Raw genomic sequence first — 20618 nt, 5'->3', positions numbered from 1 at the left:
AAATAAAAAAAAACGCTCCCATGCAAACGAAGTTCAGACGGAATTTTATGAACTGACAGCTTCCCCTGGAAGAATTATGCGGGTTTTTGGTGAGGGGGGATCACATGTGTGTGCATTTGCATATGTGTGTGTGTGTGTGTGTGTGTGTGTGTGTGTGTGTGTGTGTGTGTGTGTGTGTGTGTGTGTGTGTGTGTGTGTGTGTGTGTGTGTGTGTGTGTGTGTGTGTGTGTGTGTGTGTGTGTGTGTGTGTGTGTGTGTGCGAGCCTTGATACATATCCATATATAAGAGTATGTGTGTGTGTGTGTATGTGTGTGTGTGTGTGTGTGTGTGTGTGTGTGTGTGTGTGTACTCAAGCATACTAAATGGGCGAGCATCTCTTACACATAAATTATGGAATGTACAGCACCGTGCTGCAGCCTGAATGGTGATAAATCAGACACAGACACACACACACACACACACACACACACACACACACACAGACAGAGAGACAGGTCGGACCTGCTCTGTGGACAAGTCTAGCAAAGTGCATTTTACACATGACACACACACATAACTTGTGAACACACGCACACACACACACACACACACACACACACACACACACACACACACACACACACACACGCATGCACACACCGTGATCTGGAAGCAGCTTTGGAATGGAAAAAGAAAGCTCATTTATTACAGCCTCCATATTCTTTCCAGATAGAAAAGTGATGTGACTTTCTATTGGTCTACATGTCTGTCCACCTGTCTGTCTGTCTGTCTGTCTGTCTGTCTGTCTGTCTGTCTGTCTGTCTGTTTATCTGTCAGAATACACACGGCCACAGCAAAGCATGCAGCGTGCACAACGTGACCCATTTCCAAAGGTAACCGAGTGCACACCGCATGCATAGATAGGCCTTTTTTCGTACGAGCTGCCACACACACACACAGACACACACACCCACACCCACACCCACACACACACACACACACACACACACACACACACACACACACATACACACACACACACACACACACACACACACTTGTAAGTTGTGCCTCTGTTAAGTAATCGTACCTCTCACAAGTCAGGAGATGTTTTTGACACTGAAAGCCACATGCAGTTTAGCCTTTAGGTGTGTGTGTGAGTGAGTGAGTGAGTGAGTGTGTGTGTGTGTGTGTGTGTGTGTGTGTGTGTGTGTGTGTGTGTGTGTGTGTGTGTGTGTGTGTGTGTGCGTGCGTGTGTGTGCGTGTGTGTGTGTGTGTGTGTGTGCGTGTATGTGTGTGTGTGTGTGTGTGCGTGTGTGTGTGCGCGTGTGTGTGTATATGTGTGTGTGTGTGTGTGTGTGTATGAGTGTGTGAGTTATCGTAGCAGTAAAAAGCCCAGGCCTCACACAAAGCAAGAGGAGGAACCTGACGACTTAAGGCAGCGTGGCCTAAAAAAAAAAAAAAAATCATCTCAATTCATACAGAAAAATCTCTCCTAAAAAATCCTTCAAAGTATAGAGGAAAGAACTTCCAGCAATATATTGGACATGAGCAGTACACAGTCAGGCTAATGGCATTATCGCAGACCCCTTTCACACCCATTACATTCAGCATTTGATTCAGAGTCCCTAGGGCCAGACCGCAACCCAGAAATCCCAATCTGATTTTACTATGAAAACCCCTTGTCATTTTAGATTTGCTCTTCTATGCTATTTATTTGACCTACTCTATGCTACTTGTTATTTTATTTTATTTTTTATTTTATTTTTTTAACCTTTTATTTCTACAGGTAAATCCCATTGAGACCGAAGACTCTTTTTCAAGGGAGACCTGTTTTCCTTTCCCACGTTACCATTCACACACACATTCATACACAGATAGCAGGCTAACTGTCGACATTCACACTACAAGATGTCTCTGATGTGTATGTTTTATTGTTATTTCGCACTATGAGAGACCACACATTTCAACCGAGGTGGGCATTAAGGTCAATCTAAAGTCACCTGATCTGAAAGAGGAGTACATTTAACATGTGATAGTGGGCATGTAGCACCTCCAGATAACTTAAAGAATGAGTTGGACGTATTCAATGTCTAAATCAATAGCATGTTGACCTGGATTTCTGTCATGCCACTGAGTGTCCCTCTCTGAGATTGTGAGCTGTATTGAACTGTTGAGGGGAGCCTGGGACTTAAGAATTGCATTGCCAACGACATGCTGCTGTACTTATTGTCCGTATGACGATAGACCTTCTTGATTATGTGACAGTCCTATACAGTCTGTCAGAAAAAAAATATATATAAAAATAAGGTATCCCTGTAAAAAGATCTATACGAAGTCATTGATAATATGCCTGAAAAGTTTTTTTTCTCTTTTCACTGTGACCAACTTGTTTTCTAACACTTGTTCCCTTTCCAACATGAAATCAACGTGGTATAAATCCGCCGAATAATGAATATAGCTGCTTGAATTGAAGGTATTTTTCGCATTACGTGCCATCACTTCTCGTTTAGGCATAAACAGAGCGGGGGGGGGAAGCAATTTAATGTTTTGGCTGTCGGGAGGGGGGCACGTGCATACTGTAACTAGCCTATTAAATAATCCACATCGAGTATAAATATTACAACCAGGAGAGAGAGAGAGGTGAAAGCTTTGCGTCCAGGCAAGAAGAAGGAAAAAACACACCACCGCGAACAGGACGGACTAATTAAAGCGGATCCAGAGAGGCGGTCATCATGTGTCTATTTAAAAAAAGAGCCAATAACCTGCAGAAAAATAGACAAATAAAAAGTGTGCGTCCGCGCGGAGGCTCCTTTAAAGTGCATGGAGAGATACAAAAGTAAAGAAAAAGGAAAATAGTCCCTAGATCGACGAACGATTCTTTTTTTTTATTTACAAAATATTTTTTCTTGTAAAATGATAAAATAAAGTAGAACGATAGATAGAAGAAAAGAGAATCTATTACTATGAACAATAATTTATACGTGAGTAGTTATTAGCGTGTGTCCCTTCAAATGTGAATTGAACATAGCTCATGTCAATCGGGCAAAGAAGGAAAAAAAAGTCAAAAGTGATTTAATTTTGTGGTGTTGGCTAAATTATGATTTCTAGAACATTATTAAATTAAAGAATCGTCTTTTATGTTTTCCCCTATTAATGGTTATAATGGTTGTCGTGTAATTGAATTTAAACGATATCATAAAATAAGTCATGTCTCAATATTTCCGAGTTCTCCGTGAAAAAGTGAGAGACTGTCTGTGCTCAATGTGTCAATGTGCTTCTAATAATAGCGGCCTATTAATAAACCCTAATAATCAGGTAAATCCATCAGGGCCTTTACCTTCATTTGTCATTAATTTAGGATTGTATAAAAAAAGACGAAAGACGTGCCTTTGGAACGAGGCACTAGAACCAAACTTTCTGCTCCGTCTGAAAAGGCAGCGATAGAGAAAGTCAACTCAACTTCTCAGAAGACGAAAAATAAATTAATGAACAAAAAGATAGAACCGAAACGAAGCTAATTCTAAAGTGAAAACTGAAGAGATTTTTAATTTGCAGTGTGTACTTACGCGTAATTTCTCTCTGGGACAGGTGCTGCGGGTTCCCCTGCTTGCGTCGGGACATCGCCCTGGCATTTACACTGGCATCGCCCGGAGAGCGGCGCTGCTTGAAGGGTCGGCTCTCCTCCACCTCCACCTCCTCCTTCTCCTCTTTCTCCCGTATAACCTGGCCCCAAAGGCGGCCGCTCGCTTCCAGTTGTGACCAGCCCAAACTGAGCGCTCTGCCCGGCTGCTGCTGCTGCTGCTGCTGCTGAGCCCAAATCACTTGCTGCTGGTGGTGGCCCTCCAAGTGACCCGCGTGAGACGGATCTCCCTCCAGCGGGCAGCGGCGGTGCTCTGCAGCGGGGAAGAGGGAGCCCGGCTCGGCGCTGGCTTGTCTGGGGTGTTCGGTGCGCGCTTCCCTTCTCCGCCGGTGGTGAGGGGGTGTAGTCCGGCTCTGCGCTGCTGCGGCGGCGAGACGCGTGAGGTCTGCGGTCACTTTCTCCTGATGGTCAAGGGCCAATACGCGCAACCACTCTCCAGCCACCGTGGAAACGTCCCCTTGTCCGGAGAGGGCAAGGTGGACAGGACGCACTGGATTCGAGAAAGTGCGTAAAAAGTAGGGAATTCCAATTCTCTTCTATATAATAATCTCGGGCCACTTTTTTCTCGAGGTTTGTCGCCAAGACCAGAGAAGACAAGTGGTCGTGTTGGTGGGCACTTCTGTCTGCTGCACTGCCACTGTGTGAGTCAAAGCCCACTAGTAAGTAGCTGGTTTTTGAGGACAGACTGCCACCCTCTTCTTCTTTGTTGCTCTATAGCTGCGGAGTGTAGCCCTAGTCCCGCCGCATCCCCGGGCTCTGTGTGTGTGTCAGTGTGTGTGTGCATGTGTGTGTCAGTGTGTGTGTGTGTGTGTGTGTGTGTGTGTGCGTGTGTGTGTGTGTGTGTGTATGTGTGTGTGTGTGAGCGGCGGTAGCGCTGTCTTGTGCGGCTCTCTGGCTTGTACAATGGGAGAAAAACTCCAAGTTCAAGTGCGGACGTGACGTTCAGTCTGCGGTGGTGAGAAGGGAGAGTGGAGACTGAAGAGCACTGGGGGCGACTAGTGGTGGCTTTCACACACACACACACACACACACACACACACACACACACACACACACACACACACACACACACACACACACCTCGCGCAGTGGTCAGAGTCGCTCCAGTCATCTCCCCAAAGCGCTCCCTGCGCTATTGCATGGGAATGTATTTATGTATAATGTTAAATGTGACCTTGTGGATTCTGGACACTTTTGCGCACGAGCACTTTCACATTTCCCATTTAAAATGCTTTGCAGGTTCGGAGTTGTATTATTCATTTGCCGTTCGTCACACACTCTCCCGTGCGTAAAGTTATCCAGTAATCAAATAGTGTTGTAATACAAATGTTAACATTTCTTAATATTTTAACCCCTTTTAATTATTTGTTTTTTGACATGTGCGCGTGCTGGCACCTTTAGAGGCCTCCTCGTAAAATACATCATCTTAGTATTCTAGACTATTTCGTCTCCTTTAAATGAGCAGAAATTTAAATAATCCAAAATGAATTGATTGATTTGAATGGGACAACTGATTCGCGGTGCGGCTGCATTTTTTTATCCGACCGTTTTTCAGTGATGCGTCGTCGTGGCCTATTAGGCATTTGTTAAGCATCACATACACATTTAAATCATAGTTAAATCAGTTAATATTAACCTGCTCGCAGTTTATGAATACCCGTGCATTCTATTGGATTTTAGTTTTTTGTTTTATAGTGTTATTTAGCAATGTGATGTGAATGGAAAACAATGAATCAAATTAGGTTTGCATGGAAAGCATGGCACCTTTTTGACCCCATGGTGACCTGCCTTTAGCTGATGTGGAAGGGGAAAATGTGAGGAGATTTAAGAGGGAGAAGGGGTTTAGTCCCAGCTAGGAATATTAGACATCCTATATTAATTCATTGTATTTAATTATTAATTGTTGAGCATTATTTTCTGGGGAATATGCAATTAAGATGAACACACAACATGAGAGAAAACTGTGCTGAACTTCTCCATCGATGCCATCAAATGTAGGTGATACAACCATAGTGTGTGTGTGTGTGTGTGTGTGTGTGTGTGTGTGTGTGTGTGTGTGTGTGTGTGTGTGTGTGTGTGTGTGTGTGTGTGTGTGTGTGTGTGTGTGTGGATGCAGGCTGATGATGGATAACTGCTTTGGTGAGTCTGTGCGTGCTGTGGGTGTGGGTGTGGGTGTGGGTGTGTGTGTGTGAGAGAGAGAGAGAGAGAGAAAGAGAGAGGCAGGTATAAAGCAGGGAGCGTCTGATTTTTATCCTGGCGCGTCCCTGTGGGAGAGGGAGAAGGAGACGACAAAAGCACAAGTAAAAATGTGGTGACTTGGAGTAACATGTGTGTGAGTGTGTGTGTGTGTGTGTGTGTGTGTGTGTGTGTGTGTGTGTGTGTGTGTGTGTGTGTGCGTGTGTGTGTGTGTGTCTGTGTGTGCGTGTGTGTGTGTGTGTCTGTGTGTGTGTGTACAAACAGAAAGTGTGTGTGTGAGCAGGGGCAGATTTAGTCTTTTTGGGGGCCTGGGGCAACCACAGGTATGGGAGAAACCCCACGTGGCTGGCTCACATTTAGATTAGAGGAACATCAGTGGTGTTTTTCTTTAAAGCAGAGGTTTGAACCAGTGTCCATGTGCATACTGCCAGCCCCCTTCATATCCCCATACAGCATGCCTCTGTAGCTGAGCCTTCAGGATTAGCTGCTGTATCACATTCCAGAAATCACACTCCTCCTTTTTTTCCTCTTCAAAATCGTTGGTGTCTTGTTCATCTGCATGTCTGTGCGTCTCAAGTCGGTCGCCTCACCGCAGCGTGTCTATCCTCAACGCGCTGCCTCTTGGCTGGGCTCGCCAAATCAAGCCAGGGGGGGGGTGGGGGTGGGGGGAAAGAGGGTGGGGGTAGCAGGCCTCGGGGTGCTGTTTTATCCCTTCTTTCCCTCTTATACGAAGCATCTAGACAAGCCTGTAGTTTGGTTCCTGGTGCCAGGTGTTTGTCAGTGCACCAGATCAACCCTCTGAGAACGCCTTTTTCTCCCCCCTCCCCCCCCCCCATTCCCTGCATTGCCTGGAGTGCTTCTACCGCTTCTTCTCTCTCCTCTTTCTCTTCCCTTTCTCCTGTATATATCTTCACGCGGGGCTCAATCCTTTTGGCTCCTTGTTGCGCTGTGTCTCCCAACATAAGCCCCACCAAAACAAGCTCTTCTCTCTCCTTATTTTTTTCCACCTAGTTTATATACAGTGGGAGGACGTAAATAGATTTATTTTTTTTCCCCGTGCTCATTTACAAGAGAAAAGGCAGAATATGGCAGGTTTGGTCCAAATGTCTTTTGTGGCGGGCGCACAACAGAACACCCACTTTTCATTTGGGGAGAGGGATACGCGGCACTTTGTCACAATAGCATGCCCAACACAGAGCGGTATATACGTTGAAATGTAAATCATTGTCAGTGTATTCTTTTAAGGCGCGTCTCAGTTGCCAGTGTTTTCTTGTTCACGGGGATATGGGATTAAAAAGCTGCTTTGAGACGGACCGGGGAGAAGAAGCTGTCTCCATATTCCACAGTCCACACACTCACAAACATCAAGGAGGCCTTGAAACACATAATACAGGTTTGGTGTTCGCTGTATACAGTTTTGAGCCCTGTTTATTAATGTTACAACAAGTTGTACACCATTTCGCATGGCAGCTTTAATGTCTCACTCCAGGTGAATCAGGGTGATATTTTTTTAACTTATAGATGTCATCATGAAATTACTGTGATGAGTACATTTACTTTTTAAATTCCAATTCTTTTCAGGAATGTTGATGAAAAAATAGGCAAATTTTGGCAATATTTGAAAAATGATGAGTACATTTTCATCTCTTTATAAACCACCAATCTAGATGTTGGATTAAGCCAGATTTTAAATCTTGATTTTATTTCTTACAACATAAGTGTCCAGAATTTGTCCAGAAAAGATGTTGGCTTTATTTTCATTATTTTATTTTATAAATGGTAAAAATACTATGTACAGGTCTTAAAACAATGCATTTTCAGCATGCTTTCAAGACAAAAAATGTCTCATAAATCAGACTATTAACAACATATGAACAAAATCCTTCCGGAATAACCTTCATAATAGTGCCTGGAATGATTATGGAAAGTTTAGTTGATGTACGTGCTTAAGAAGTTGAGATCTTTGGTTCAGAGTACTCTTAACATTTAAATAAAAGGAGTAATGTTGAGATAATGGCCGTCAAAGATGCCTGTATAGCAGAGATACACAGAAGGAGAGCTTGTGCACTCTTTGCAAAGTGACACTCCATGCCAACACCACCAACCCGGATCTGCTCCTTGTCCTTGCGACCTGATTGGATCATTAGTTAGAATGGCCGACAGGTGCATCGTTGCACACCTCTTCTGATTGGACGTTCTTTTTTAAAGGCGATTTCTCACTTAAAGGCCATCAGCGTGAGTTATAGGCACGCGGCTCCCGGCATCCTGCTCTTGCCCTTGCCTCATTTGCATATATATATGCGGCTGTTTGTTTTTATGTTAATGCTAAATAAGCCCCCCCCCGTCCCCTCCAATCGCCTCGGCTCGGCGGTTAAGTTTTTAATTAGAGGAACGTGGAGGTGTCCTTTGGAGTTTTTTAAGATCACTTTCACACAAACAACTGTTCGCCGCTAAACTGTTAATATTGATGTTTATGCCTTCAGATGCATGCTGGGAGATAAAAGCAGGAAAAAACTAATCTGTGCGTTGAGTTCACTGTAAAGAGATGCGACGACAGGAATGCTTAATGAGATGGATTTTTAAAGCATTTCCAAAGTGGATAGATGCCTTCTGCTGAATGCCTCCTTTACAATGTTACAATGGAGCTGCCTGTATTGATGGTTATATAGTGTGAAAATCTCTTGTATACTAAGCAATAGTTTTGGTTAGGTGAGATGAGGCCTGTTTCTGTCCAATCAGCAACTAGAAAGAAAGGGCAAGATTCTCGACCTGGGAAACAACTCCACAAGGTCAGTTTTGTAGCCTAGCATCTCTGTCATTGAAATGTAGCTTTACTCTTAAGAATCTTCCTGTATTTTCAAAGGTAATTCTTGACTTTAAAAACTGCACGTAAAGGAGCTAAGCTTATACAGATCCCGCCGTGTGATCGAAAGACACAGTATTTTTTGACTATAGATTTCGAGGCATATTTAAGACATGCAAAAATGTCTTTAGAGGGGCGCCCTTAGCTCAGTTGGTAGGGCGTCCCCCCCCATGGGCCTCGGCCAGCAGCGGACCCGGGTTCGATTCCAGCCCACGGTCGTTCTCTGCATGTCACTCCCCTCTCTGCCCCATTTCAACTCTGTCTCTACACTGTCAATAAAGCATAGAAATGCCAAAAAAAATATCTTAAAAAAAAAAATGTCTTTAGATTTGAACGTTCCATAGCTGTTGAGATGGATAACACATAAAGAAATATGCTAATTTTTTTACAAGCTTTACCCGTTTCCCAATACATTTTAATACACTCCAAGTTCCTCTTTAAAGGCAGGCTCATCCATTAACGGGCTGATTGTGTGTTGTGTGTGCGAGGCATCAGTCAGGGGAAAGCAGATTAGGAGAGGCAGGTGGTGATGTGTGCTGAGAGCGCAGCGCTGTGAGGGATGACCCTCTGTGCTCAGACCCACAATGCAACACCACCCTCTATTGGTCGACCACTGCCATATGTAAAAACAACAAGAGCCTCGGAGTGTGTTCCAGTGTGTGTGTGTGTGTGTGTGCGTGTGTGTGTGTGTGCGTGTGTGTGTGTGTGTGTGCGTGTCTGTGTGCCCAGAGGTGTAAAGAGTACCTGAAAACCATACATGAGTAAGAGTGACATACCTTAATAAAAAAAGACTACCTACAAGTCACCTATTACAATACCACTTAAATAAATGTAGAAAGGTATCTGATTAAAAAGAGTATTTAAGTATCAAGTGTGTGTGTAGCTCGTATAGAATGTATTATGCTCAAAGATGTACAAATACTAAACTTTTAAAATGACTTGTGTAAAAATCCTGCATTGAAGTTAGTTAGTTAAAGGCCTACTTCACCGGTTGGAATATGAATGTGTATTGAACTCGGAGATCCTATTTAGTATAAATGTGCAAAGAAATTGGATCATCTTAGCCTGAGAAAAGGCAGAAAGAGTATTTTATGGTCTCACTGTCTAACCCTACAGTTTCCTTCTTGTGACATCACAGTAAGGGTTAGGATTAAACAGGACAGCTGGGCCAAGGGAAGACAGAGGGAAGACCGAGGGAAAATAAAACTCATTCATTATATTATAATAGTGATTTTATAATGATAGAACACTGGTTCTGTATGGGTGAAGTATTCCTTTAAACTATGTCAATCAGGAAAATGTCATGAAAGTATTAACAGTGAGAGTGACGTTAGCGTACTGTTATGGAATGATTATTATTCATGCATTAATCATGTATCATGTAAAGCAAGTGTGTAGCTGGATGAGGTGGAGCTCATTCTCTATGGGATTTTCATTGTGGATTTAAATGTAATGTATTCATTGTATTCATAGATTGATTGTTTGCTTGGTGATAAATTATAAGTAAAAGCAACAGATTCTCAAATATGAGAAAGCTGGAATTTTGCAATAGACTTCCTACACAGTAAATTTTGAAGTGTTAAAATAACACTAAAAGAGTTAAATTTAACACTATTTCCGAGTGTATTTGGTCCCACTCAGAATTGGAGTTAAATTAACTCTTTTCAAAGTGTTAACATTTTAGAGTTAACTTAACTCAAAATAGAGTTAAAAATACACTGTATAGTGTTATTTAAAGCCTTATAGAGTACTTTCTACACCCCGTTTTTAACTACCGAAATTGACACCAACACTAGGAGGCATTCTACTCCAGCTGTTGTTATATTAACTCAGATAGAGTTAATGGAGTTTAACACTGCATATTTAACACTGGGGAATTTACTGTGTAATATCAAAATAGTCATCAGACAATTCATCTTCATCAATCAACTTATTGATGAAGGACTAATGTTTCGGGCCTACATACCGTTATGATGTAATATTTATATGAACTCTTCATATGTTTTGTGTGGGAAAAAAAATACAAATAAAAACATTAATTGACTAGTAACTTAACTGATCAGATACATCTAGTGGGCTCAAACGTATAATATGTCCCACCGAATTGTTGTGGAGTTAGAAGTATTAAGTAGCCTGAAAAGAAAATATTCAAGCAAAGGACAAGTGCCTCAACCTTAACTTAACATAATTAAGTAAATGTATTGAGTTACATTCTGCCTCTGCATTGGAACAAAAACAAGCGCACACACAGAGTTCCAGTGTGTGTGTGTGTGTGTGTGTGTGTGTGTGTGTGTGTGTGCGCGTGTGTGTGTGTGTGTGTGTGTGTGTGTGTGTGTGTGTGTGTGTGTGCTGTGTGTTCTCTACATTAGATTGATTTCAACACCTTGCATAACTTTGAATAAGCCCCTCATTGGGTGTCATAATGCTTTATTAAAAATAGCATTGCGCCAGGCTCATTATTACAGCCTTTCTGAATGCGGTGTTAAGTGAATAAAAGGCAGCTATGATAGTCTCCACATGTGTTGAAGAGCGTGTGCGTTCGGAGGGCACACAAGCCCTTAAGTACAATTACGGATATCAAAGTTGAAATTATTCCTTTTAAAGGGGGGGAAATGCTAATCATAGATTTATTTAGAGCAAGTTAGCGGAAGGCACACCGAGCTCTCATTACAACACACACACACACGCACACACTCCTACACACACGCACGCACACACACACACACACACACACAGACGTACACAAACACGTGTGAACTCTCACTTCAAGACCTTTTACTCTCCCGTTCTTTTTTATCCTTCCTGCTCTCGTTTTCAAAGAGAGATTTATTTTCAGAATAATTAATTGCAGCCCCGATTATAGCATTGGTTAATGTATATGTGTTGGCCATTATTCAGAGTCTCATATAATGAGGCAGAGACAAGAAGAGAGAGAGAGAGAGAAAAAAAAGGATGTGTTTCTCAACTCCGAGTGTAGCGTCCTAATTAGGTTTGCCTTCAATTAGCGACTATACAGAGCCGAGCAGCTCTCAGGTTCCTACATGTTGGTTCTTCTATATACTGACTGTAACCTAGGGCCAGATTCACACAATGCTATTATAATAAAGAGAAATTAAATGTGCCTAGAGACTTCAATTTAGAGAAGAAAAGGGGCCAGTAAAATATGTTGTTTTTAGAAAAATTGGGGTGGAAAATATATTAAAAGCAAAGTAAAGTAGCCTAAACTACAATTTTTCTTCCCCCTCCCCCTCTCTATCTATAGGCCTAATGAGCCAGGTCCCCATGTGATGGTGATATGAATGATTTAATCACATGAAACAGATATTTTAATTATCATTTTCATTTTCCACAATTCCATAAAACATAAAAAGGGCAAACAGCACTACAGATATAGTCAGTTAGGGCTTTCACACTGGCAAGGTTCCAAAGTCTACTTTAGAACCGGCTGGCATGTTCACACCTAAAATAAATTGGTTCTGAATGAACACTAGGCTGGGTCACCAGAAAGCACCAAGGTTTATCACACTGCAGAACTGAACCAGAACCAGAACCGTGTCGGTGTGAAAGCCCTAAAGCCCCTGTCTCACTGGGCTGCGACTGTTCTCTAAACTGTCTTGAAACGTTTGCGGGGGTCTCAGAGCCTCGCAGTCCTGTCGCTTGAATTTTGAACAAGTTAAAAAAAATTGTGTACTCTCAAAATAGTCTCAGAGTGGTCGCAGGTGTATCGCACGCGTCGCAAACCCTTCTCAATGTAGTCTCCGCAAGTCAGAAAGTGCGAGAAGTGTGAGACAACTTTGCGAGGGTTTGGCGACATATGAAACTAAATTGCGACTGATTTGAGACACAAATGAGACTGACATTCCGTTCGTGCGACACTCGCCAGACGTTCGTGAGACATAAATGCGAGCTCCCAACAAGTTTTGGCCAGGACATTCGCAAACGTGTCGTAAGTAGCCTACCAACTCAGGGAGACTGCAAGTGAAAATTTTCGCTAATTCGCATATTTTCTCGCAATTTTGTGTCTCCAACTTGTCACAAACAGTCGCAGCCCAGTGAGACAGGGGCTTTAGAGTCACCATGCTGCAGGCTGAATCAGATCTTAAAAGAGGTTGTCTGCCCCGGGCCAGTGTGTGACCCCTGAGACCAGAGACAGCTGGTCACCAACCAGTAGCCACCCGGACCAACACCATTGTTTTAACAGAATAAAAATGGCCACCCGATGTGACTTAATCACGTTTGCTTGGCATCTGCACGGAAGGCCTACATCCCCCAGAATCCCCGGAGGAGCCAGGGAGAGAGAGAGAGAGAGAGAGAGAGAGAGAGAGAGAGAGAGAGAGCAAACTAATCAGTGAGGGAACACACAAACGCAAACACACACACACACACACTCATGCACAAACGCAAACACACACACACACTCATGCACAAACGCACACACACACACACACAAACAGACATACACTCAAACAAACATACAAACTTGAAAAACACACACAGACACACATAGAAACAAACAAACAAACACACGCACGCACGCACGCACACACACACACACACACACACACACACACACACACACACACACACACGCTGGCATCTGATAGAGGAACCCGGCCAAAGCTCTGTAGTCCCCAGCACAATTAGCTCCATCCTCAGACACTCACCCTAACCCAGCAGTGGGCCAGCAGTGGGCCAGCAGTGGGCCAGCAGTGGGCCAGCAGTGGGCCAGCAGTGGGCCAGCCAAGGCAACGCCTTTTGTCTTAAAGGAGCTCTCATGTACTTGTCTGTTTTTTTTGTTACGTTTGGCTGTCCCACATACCCAGCACATTGTCTGTTTGTGGACAACATAACAACAATACACTGAATATCTAGAGGCTCACAGCGCACAAACAAAGCTATACTTGTTCTCATTGAGTGGATGCCTAAAGACAGAAGATGATTGTAGTGTGTGTGTGTGCGTGTGTGTGTGCGTGTGTGTGCGTGTGTGTGTGTGTGTGTGTGTGTGTGTGAGAAGGTCTGAACTTAATACTGTACCTGTTCATTTGGGTCAGTGGATCAAGCACTGCTTTAGATTCAACACATAGGCCTACTCCTGTGTCGGGGTGGAGAGACAGTCCGGCCTATCTATCACGTTGATATATGAGAGAAAGAGAAGGAGAGAGAGAGAGAGACAGAAATCACTCCAAACCAAGGAGGCCTGTCGTCATGACAGCATTCTTAAATTAAATGATAAAATTCACACACCAGACCTCAAAAACTTAACACAAAAAACTTTTTGGAAAAACATCGAGCATGCAACTTTTGTGTTTTTTGGTCGCGTCTTCTTTCATACAACTATAGTCCAAAATGCACATTAGGATATTGTTTGACTGAACCTAGTCTGTCAATATCTATATTTATTTTTTGAAGAGATGCAACTGTTCACATCATTAGTTAAAGCAATACTTCACCCATACGGAACCGGCGTTCTATCATTTTAAAATCGCTATTATAATATAATCAATGAATTTTTACTTCCCTCAGTCTTCCCTTGGCCCAGCTATATCCTGTTAATCCTAACTCTACATTTTCCCATGCGTGATGTCACACATGGGAAAATGTATGGTGAGACAGTGAGACAGTGAAGTAGGACCTTTAAATATTGCCAAATTTGCACGTTTATTCAAACATTTCTGAAAAAAATTGTAACACGAAAAAGTATTGTTTTTAATATAAAAAATCAACTAGCATAGTTCTATGACCATATATCTAAATGTTCAAATGTTACCCCATTCACCAGAAGCATCTTGCCTTCCCAAAGGTTCTAAATCATTTTGTATTATGCAGATAAAGGCTCTGTATCTCTGTGTGTCTCTCTCAGTCCATTGAGCAGCTGACTGTGCTTGGTTAGCTGTCCTCCGCTGCCCTCTCCTGGTCACTCTATCTGCATACTGTAGAATAGAAGATATTGAAACATTCACCCTGCGTTCCAATCCCCATACTATCTACTATTTAGTATGGTAGAAAAAAGATTTAGGATGCCCCGATTCTTGTGGGCAAAATTCAGTATGGTTAGAAATATCCTGATGTCTACTACATCCAGCCGAGATTTTTTTTTACTGTTGAAAACAGTGTGCACCGGAAGTGACGTCACATCGATGGAGCCTCCATATGAAAACAAATAGGGATGCAACGGATATAAAAGCAAGAGGCAAGATCAAGGCGCAATGTCATGATGAAATAAATAAGTAAAAGTATGTACCAATTGTAGGCATACTGCATTCTAACTAGATTATTTTTATGATCAGATGTATTATGTAGACTAGAAATAAAGAAAGAGTATGAGATTTGGAACGCAGGGATTGTCTTATTGCATTCTGCTACTGCTGGAATTCTACAACGTTTTGAGGAAGTGCTGATTTCACAGTGGAGCAGTGTTGGAGTTTCTGTCTGTTCTTTGTGTGTCTTACTAAGAGGTCTGGTGTCACTTTACAATAGTTAGCCATTCTTAAGAGGATTTGAAACGGTTGGAAACCCCATTTGTACATATACATTTCATTATATGTGTATCTTCATTAATATTGAATATCAATGAAAAGTTCATTTTTTTCTGTAATATAATACAAGAAGTGAAACTTTCATTTATTCTAAATACATCTACAATAAGCATTGTTCTTCACATTCCTGTATTATAAATCCTTTGTTTGATTGGCCTCATGTAACATTGTAATATTTTGAGATGCTGGATTTTTTAAATTCTTGAGCTGTAAGCCGTAATCATCAACATGTGTGTGTGTGTGTGTGTGTGTGTGTGTGCGTGCGTGTGTGTGTGTGTGTGTGTGTGTGTGTGTATGTGTGTGTGTGTGTGTGTGTGTGTGTAATCCAGGAGCTCAGAAAGTAAGGTGTTGTAGAACATCTAGCCCTCTGTGACTTTTAGAGTGAACTCATTATTCTCCATCTCCACCTACTCTCTCCTCCGTCCCTTCCTTCACTCCTTCAGATATTTGGTCTGACAGTCAGGTTACCGGGCAGCAGAGCCCCGCTGTGCCAAAAGCCATCATGTCACACACACACACACACACACACACACACACACACACACACACTCACACTCTCTCTCTGTCCACCTGAGAAGGCAGGGCCACCCTAATCATAAATGTGGTCAGAAGCAGCACACACCCTCACTCACCCTCACTCACACACACACACACACACACACACACACACACACACACACACACACACACACACACACACACACACACACACACACACACACACACACACACACACACGGGCAGCAGGTCTGGAGGATTCTGGGTCAGGCCTCAGGAGGTCTGATGAAGATGAGGTAGGACACTGACACTGGGGCCTCTTTACCGCTCGCTGGTCAGCACACACCACTGTGCCTGGACACGTGTGTGTGTGTGTGTGTGTGTGTGTGTGTGTGTGTGTGGGTGTGTGAGAGTGTGTGTGTGTGTGTGTGTGAGGGGATCAGGTCTGATCTGAGGTGATTTTTGGCGTCTCTCTGCCCTCTCGGAGCCATCTCCTGACAGGCCGTCACACCATAAAGTCCAGGGAGATTGTGTGTGTGTGTGTGTGTGGGGGGGGGGGGGGGGGGGGGGGTTATCCAGTGCATGTCTATGGCCTGGTATGAAACTCTGCGGATACTGTTTTAGGAGCCATGCTTAATTGTTTTGGCATATTCTGGTGACATGCTACACTCAGAGAAGCAATGGGCACAACATGTCCCAGCGTTATTGACTGCGGCTACACTGCTGCTGCTGCTGCTGCTTACTTTACATCCTGTAATCCAGATCCTTTAGTCCAGTCTTACTGTACACATGCATTCACATGGTGTATGTTCATTTCAGGTAACATGTTTAAAGCTATGCAACAAATGGCTTCATGCACTGCTACACTTTAGTGTCTTAACCAGGCGCATTTGAACATTATTCCACATATAATGTTAAATATAAGAGGCATTCTTTTTTTTGTATTAGTGAAACAAGTGTGTGTGTGTGTGTGTGTGTGTGTGTGTGTGTGTGTGTGTGTGTGTGTGTGTGTGTGTGTGTGTGTGTGTGTGTGTGTGTGTGTTTTAGAGATGGAGAAGGGCAGTCTATTGAGTATGTTTATGCACACAATGCATACAGTATGTGTCAGTATAGGGCAGTTGTTTTACAAAAGCAATATGAAGAGAAGAGGACAATACAATATCAAATAAAGCAAAGTGCCTGGTGACTGCCTCTGCTCTGTGCTCACATGTATCCATGGCCCTCACAATGTCAGGTGACAGGACATCTTGACTTTAGATGTGACTCCTGTTCACACTGAATTGACAAATAAAACGATGATGCAAAGACAAAGGCCAAATGACAAAAATGGTTTCAAAATAAATATATAAATAGTAATATGTAGATTTAAAAATTAACAATGATTCCTGTACATATTGTGCCCATATATGCAATTCATATGAAGATTAAAAATGGAGAATGATTCAACTGAACATGGAAAGAGAATACGTTCAGATACATTGCTGCATACAAATGTGACATCACAGTAAGAGAAATGTAGGGTTAGACAGTGAGACCATAAAACACTCTTTCTGCCTTTTCTCAGGCTAGGATGAACCAATTTAAAAAAAAAATTGCACATTTATACTACATAGGATCTCAGAATTCAATACACCTTCATATTCCCACCGGTGAAGTAGGCCTTTAAGTATGTTTGCGTTCATTGTTGCTTAATTGTGTGTTTTATCTTGAGCTGTACAAAGGTCTCTCAATGAGACTAGCTGTTTAAAAGATCAAAGTGATCAACCTTGATACGCGGGGTTTAAAAGGATAAGGCCTTCTTTCTTTCGTTGGCCAGGTTCTAAGTTCATGTACACTAACTGTATAAGTACAGTACAGCCTTTCCATAACACACACACACACACACACACACACACACACACACACACACACACACAGACAACACATATAGTTTATATATATGTACAGAGCACATGACAAGGAGGAGTGCTCTTGGCTTCCATCAGCTGGAGAACAGCAGATCCATCAACGTCTGCCACATGCAAAACAAGGACAGCAGATTTTGTGCTTGCCTGTGTGTGTGTGTGTGTGTGTGTGTGTGTGTGTGTGTGTGTGTGTGTGTGTGTGTGTGTGTGTGTGTGTGTGTGTGTGTGCCTGTGTGCGTGGGACTCAGATGTCCTCCAGTGCAGACACCCCATGTTATGGGTATTAGAGCTAAAGTAAGTGATTGATCTACATGTCAGGTGACTAAGTGGTGCCTCTGTCCACACCTCGGGTCAATTAAGAAATGTGTGTGTGTGTGTGTGTGTGTGTGTGTGTGTGTGTGTGTGTGTGTGTGTGTGTGTGTGTGTGTGTGTGTGTGTGTGTGTGTGTGTGTGTGTGTGTGTGTGTGTGTGTGTGTGTGTGCGCGTGTGAATAAGACAGGGAGAGCTGAGAGGTGAATAAGGTGAGGGAAAAAGCAATATTGAATAAGATGGAGTTATATAGATCTGAGTTTAGTTTGACACATATCTGTTTTTTTTAATTTTGGGGACTTCTGGGTAACGTAGTTTGAGTGTGTAAAATGCTATCTTTATTACTTGTGTGATCTTAAATACATATACAACTCATAGCAGGAAGCAATCAATTCATAGGCCTGAAGAGAACCTGCATTTAAAATTGAAAATGCAGCAAGTTGGGGGAAACAAATACAAATATAGCCTGCCATGTTTTTGCTCATTATGTGTCCAACCCACATACTTTTTGTTTTGTTGTTGCAGAAAATCAGTGACAAGCTGCCATTTAACTTAAAGATCCCCTTGTTTGAGAGACGTAGGCTACAGTAAAGCTCAAACTACACATAAAACGAACAATAAGAATTTTTTGATTCCAAGCTGGAACCCAGCTATATGAATATACACTCACTGGCCACTTTATTAGGTACACCTGTTCAATGTCTTATAAAAACAAAAAGCTAATCAGCCAATCACATGGCAGCAATTTAATGCATTTAGACGTGGTCAAGACAATGTACTGAAGTCAAACCGAGCATCAGAATGGGGAAGAAAGGGGGTTTAAGTGACTTTGAACATGGAATGGTTGATGGTGCACGGCAGGATGGATCCATACTTTCATGTTGTTTACGTCAAATTCTGAACCTGCCATCTGAATGTCGCAACTGAAATAGAGACTCATCAGACCAGGCATGATTTTTCAATCTTCTATGGTCCAATATTGGTGATCCTGTGAGAATTGTAGCCTCATTTTCCTGTTTTCAGCTGACAGGAGTGGCACCCGGTGGGGTCTTCTGTTGCTGTGTAGCCCATCTGCTTCAAGGTTGGTTGTGTTTTGTGTTCAGAGATGGTATTCTGCATACCCTGGTTGTAACGAGTGGTTACTTGAGTTACTGTTGCCTTTCTATCATCTCGAACCAGTATGCCCATCCTCCACTGACCTCTGACTTCAAAAAGGCATTTTACATCCACACAAATGCCGCTCACTGGATATTTTTTCTTTTTCGGACCATTCTCTGTAAACCCTAGAGATGGTTTTGGAGTGAAAATCCCAGCAGATCAGCAGTTTCTGAAACACTCAGAACAGCCCTTCTGGCACCCTCAACATTGCCAAAGTCACTTAAAACGTCTTTCTTCCCCATTCTGTTGCTCGGTTTCAACTTCAATAAGTTGTCTCGTCCAGGTCTACATGCCTAAATGCATTGAGTTGCTGACATGTGATTGGCTGATTAGTTATATGTGTTAACAAGAAAATGAACCGCTGTAACTAATAAAGTGGCCGGTAAGTGTATATCCCCTCACACACACACACAGACACACACCCTCACCCCATGGAACTGTATTGGGATGTTGGTAAAAGGACATTTCAGAAGTGTATAGGAGAGCAGTTAAAGAGCTAAGCTGCAGATGATAGGTAGAATTCAAAGAGTAATTTATCCAAAAGTAATTATGTTGTATCACGTGTCTCCTAATGTCCTTCTTGGCCAGGTCTCTCTCCGAAAAAATACATTTGAAACTCATTGAGACTTACCTGGTTAAATAAAGGCTAATACGATATATATCATGTGAAAAAACACAACATAAACATACGAGGACGTTTTTCATGCTCTTGGCTTTGCAGCACATGTGGAATTGAGTTCCTGAGAGCTTTCAGGATGGCATACACCAGGGTTGTCAAACTCTGGCCCGCGGGCCAAATCTGGCCCGTTTCAATATTTAAGGCGAGACACGGCAGGCAAAAACATCGTTTTTTTGAGCACTGGTCAATTTTGAGATTTGTGTCTATTTAGCTTCCATAACATGTCTTCTTTCATACTAGTATGGATAAAAGGTCCAAAATATACGTTTTAGGTGTTTATTTTACTAAACTTTGACTGCTTGCGTCTGTATTTTGCTCCTAAATTCGTCAAAAGTGAGCATTCTAACGTAACATACAGCACCGCGACCGCTGTATGAATCATAATAACCATGGTACTGTTGGAGAGCTCTGAATCTCAAGAACAACGTTATCTGATCCAAATATGGTCATTTCCTTTGTATCAGTAACCAATCGTGAAAGTGTGAGGAGGGATTCAATGCTAGGAACGCGACCTCATTGGCTAATGCACATTTCTGACGATGTGATTCGCTAAAAGGCATCACGTGATGCTAGCCGCGGTAGCTCGAAAATCACAAAATAAAATGGGAAAAACGCCGAAAATATGCCAAACCAACACAAAAAAAATACTTAATCAATTGGCTACGGACATTACATGATCGCCATTTGAAGGGGAGAAGTGTTAAAGACATGTAAATCACGCCGATCACGTCGGAGAGACACAGACTGTCAGAGGATCAGAGGGGACATGGTGGGGAGAGAGAGCGTCTGTGCCGACTCCGGAGCAGGTTGACAGACAGTGGCTAATAATGATTGAATCACGTTTAAATTAGC

General features: G+C 42.6%; 1 protein-coding gene across 1 annotated transcript in view; it reads right to left on the bottom strand.

Annotated features, from left to right (window-relative positions):
• Window positions 1-4463, bottom strand: part of bcl11ba (BCL11 transcription factor B a) — a 40317-nt gene extending 35854 nt beyond the window's left edge. The window contains exon 1 of the mRNA XM_080041949.1: window positions 3550-4463. Coding sequence (XP_079898075.1) covers window positions 3550-3604 — 55 coding nt within the window. The 5' untranslated portion in view covers window positions 3605-4463. The remainder of the gene's footprint in view (window positions 1-3549) is intronic.
• Window positions 4464-20618: the final 16155 nt, after the last annotated feature.

This window comes from Ammodytes marinus, assembly GCF_949987685.1.
Source record: "Ammodytes marinus genome assembly, chromosome: 15".
Classification (NCBI taxonomy): domain Eukaryota; kingdom Metazoa; phylum Chordata; class Actinopteri; order Uranoscopiformes; family Ammodytidae; genus Ammodytes; species Ammodytes marinus.
The sequence above is the reverse complement of the archived record's forward strand: the minus strand, read 5'-3'. Positions and strand labels throughout refer to the sequence as shown.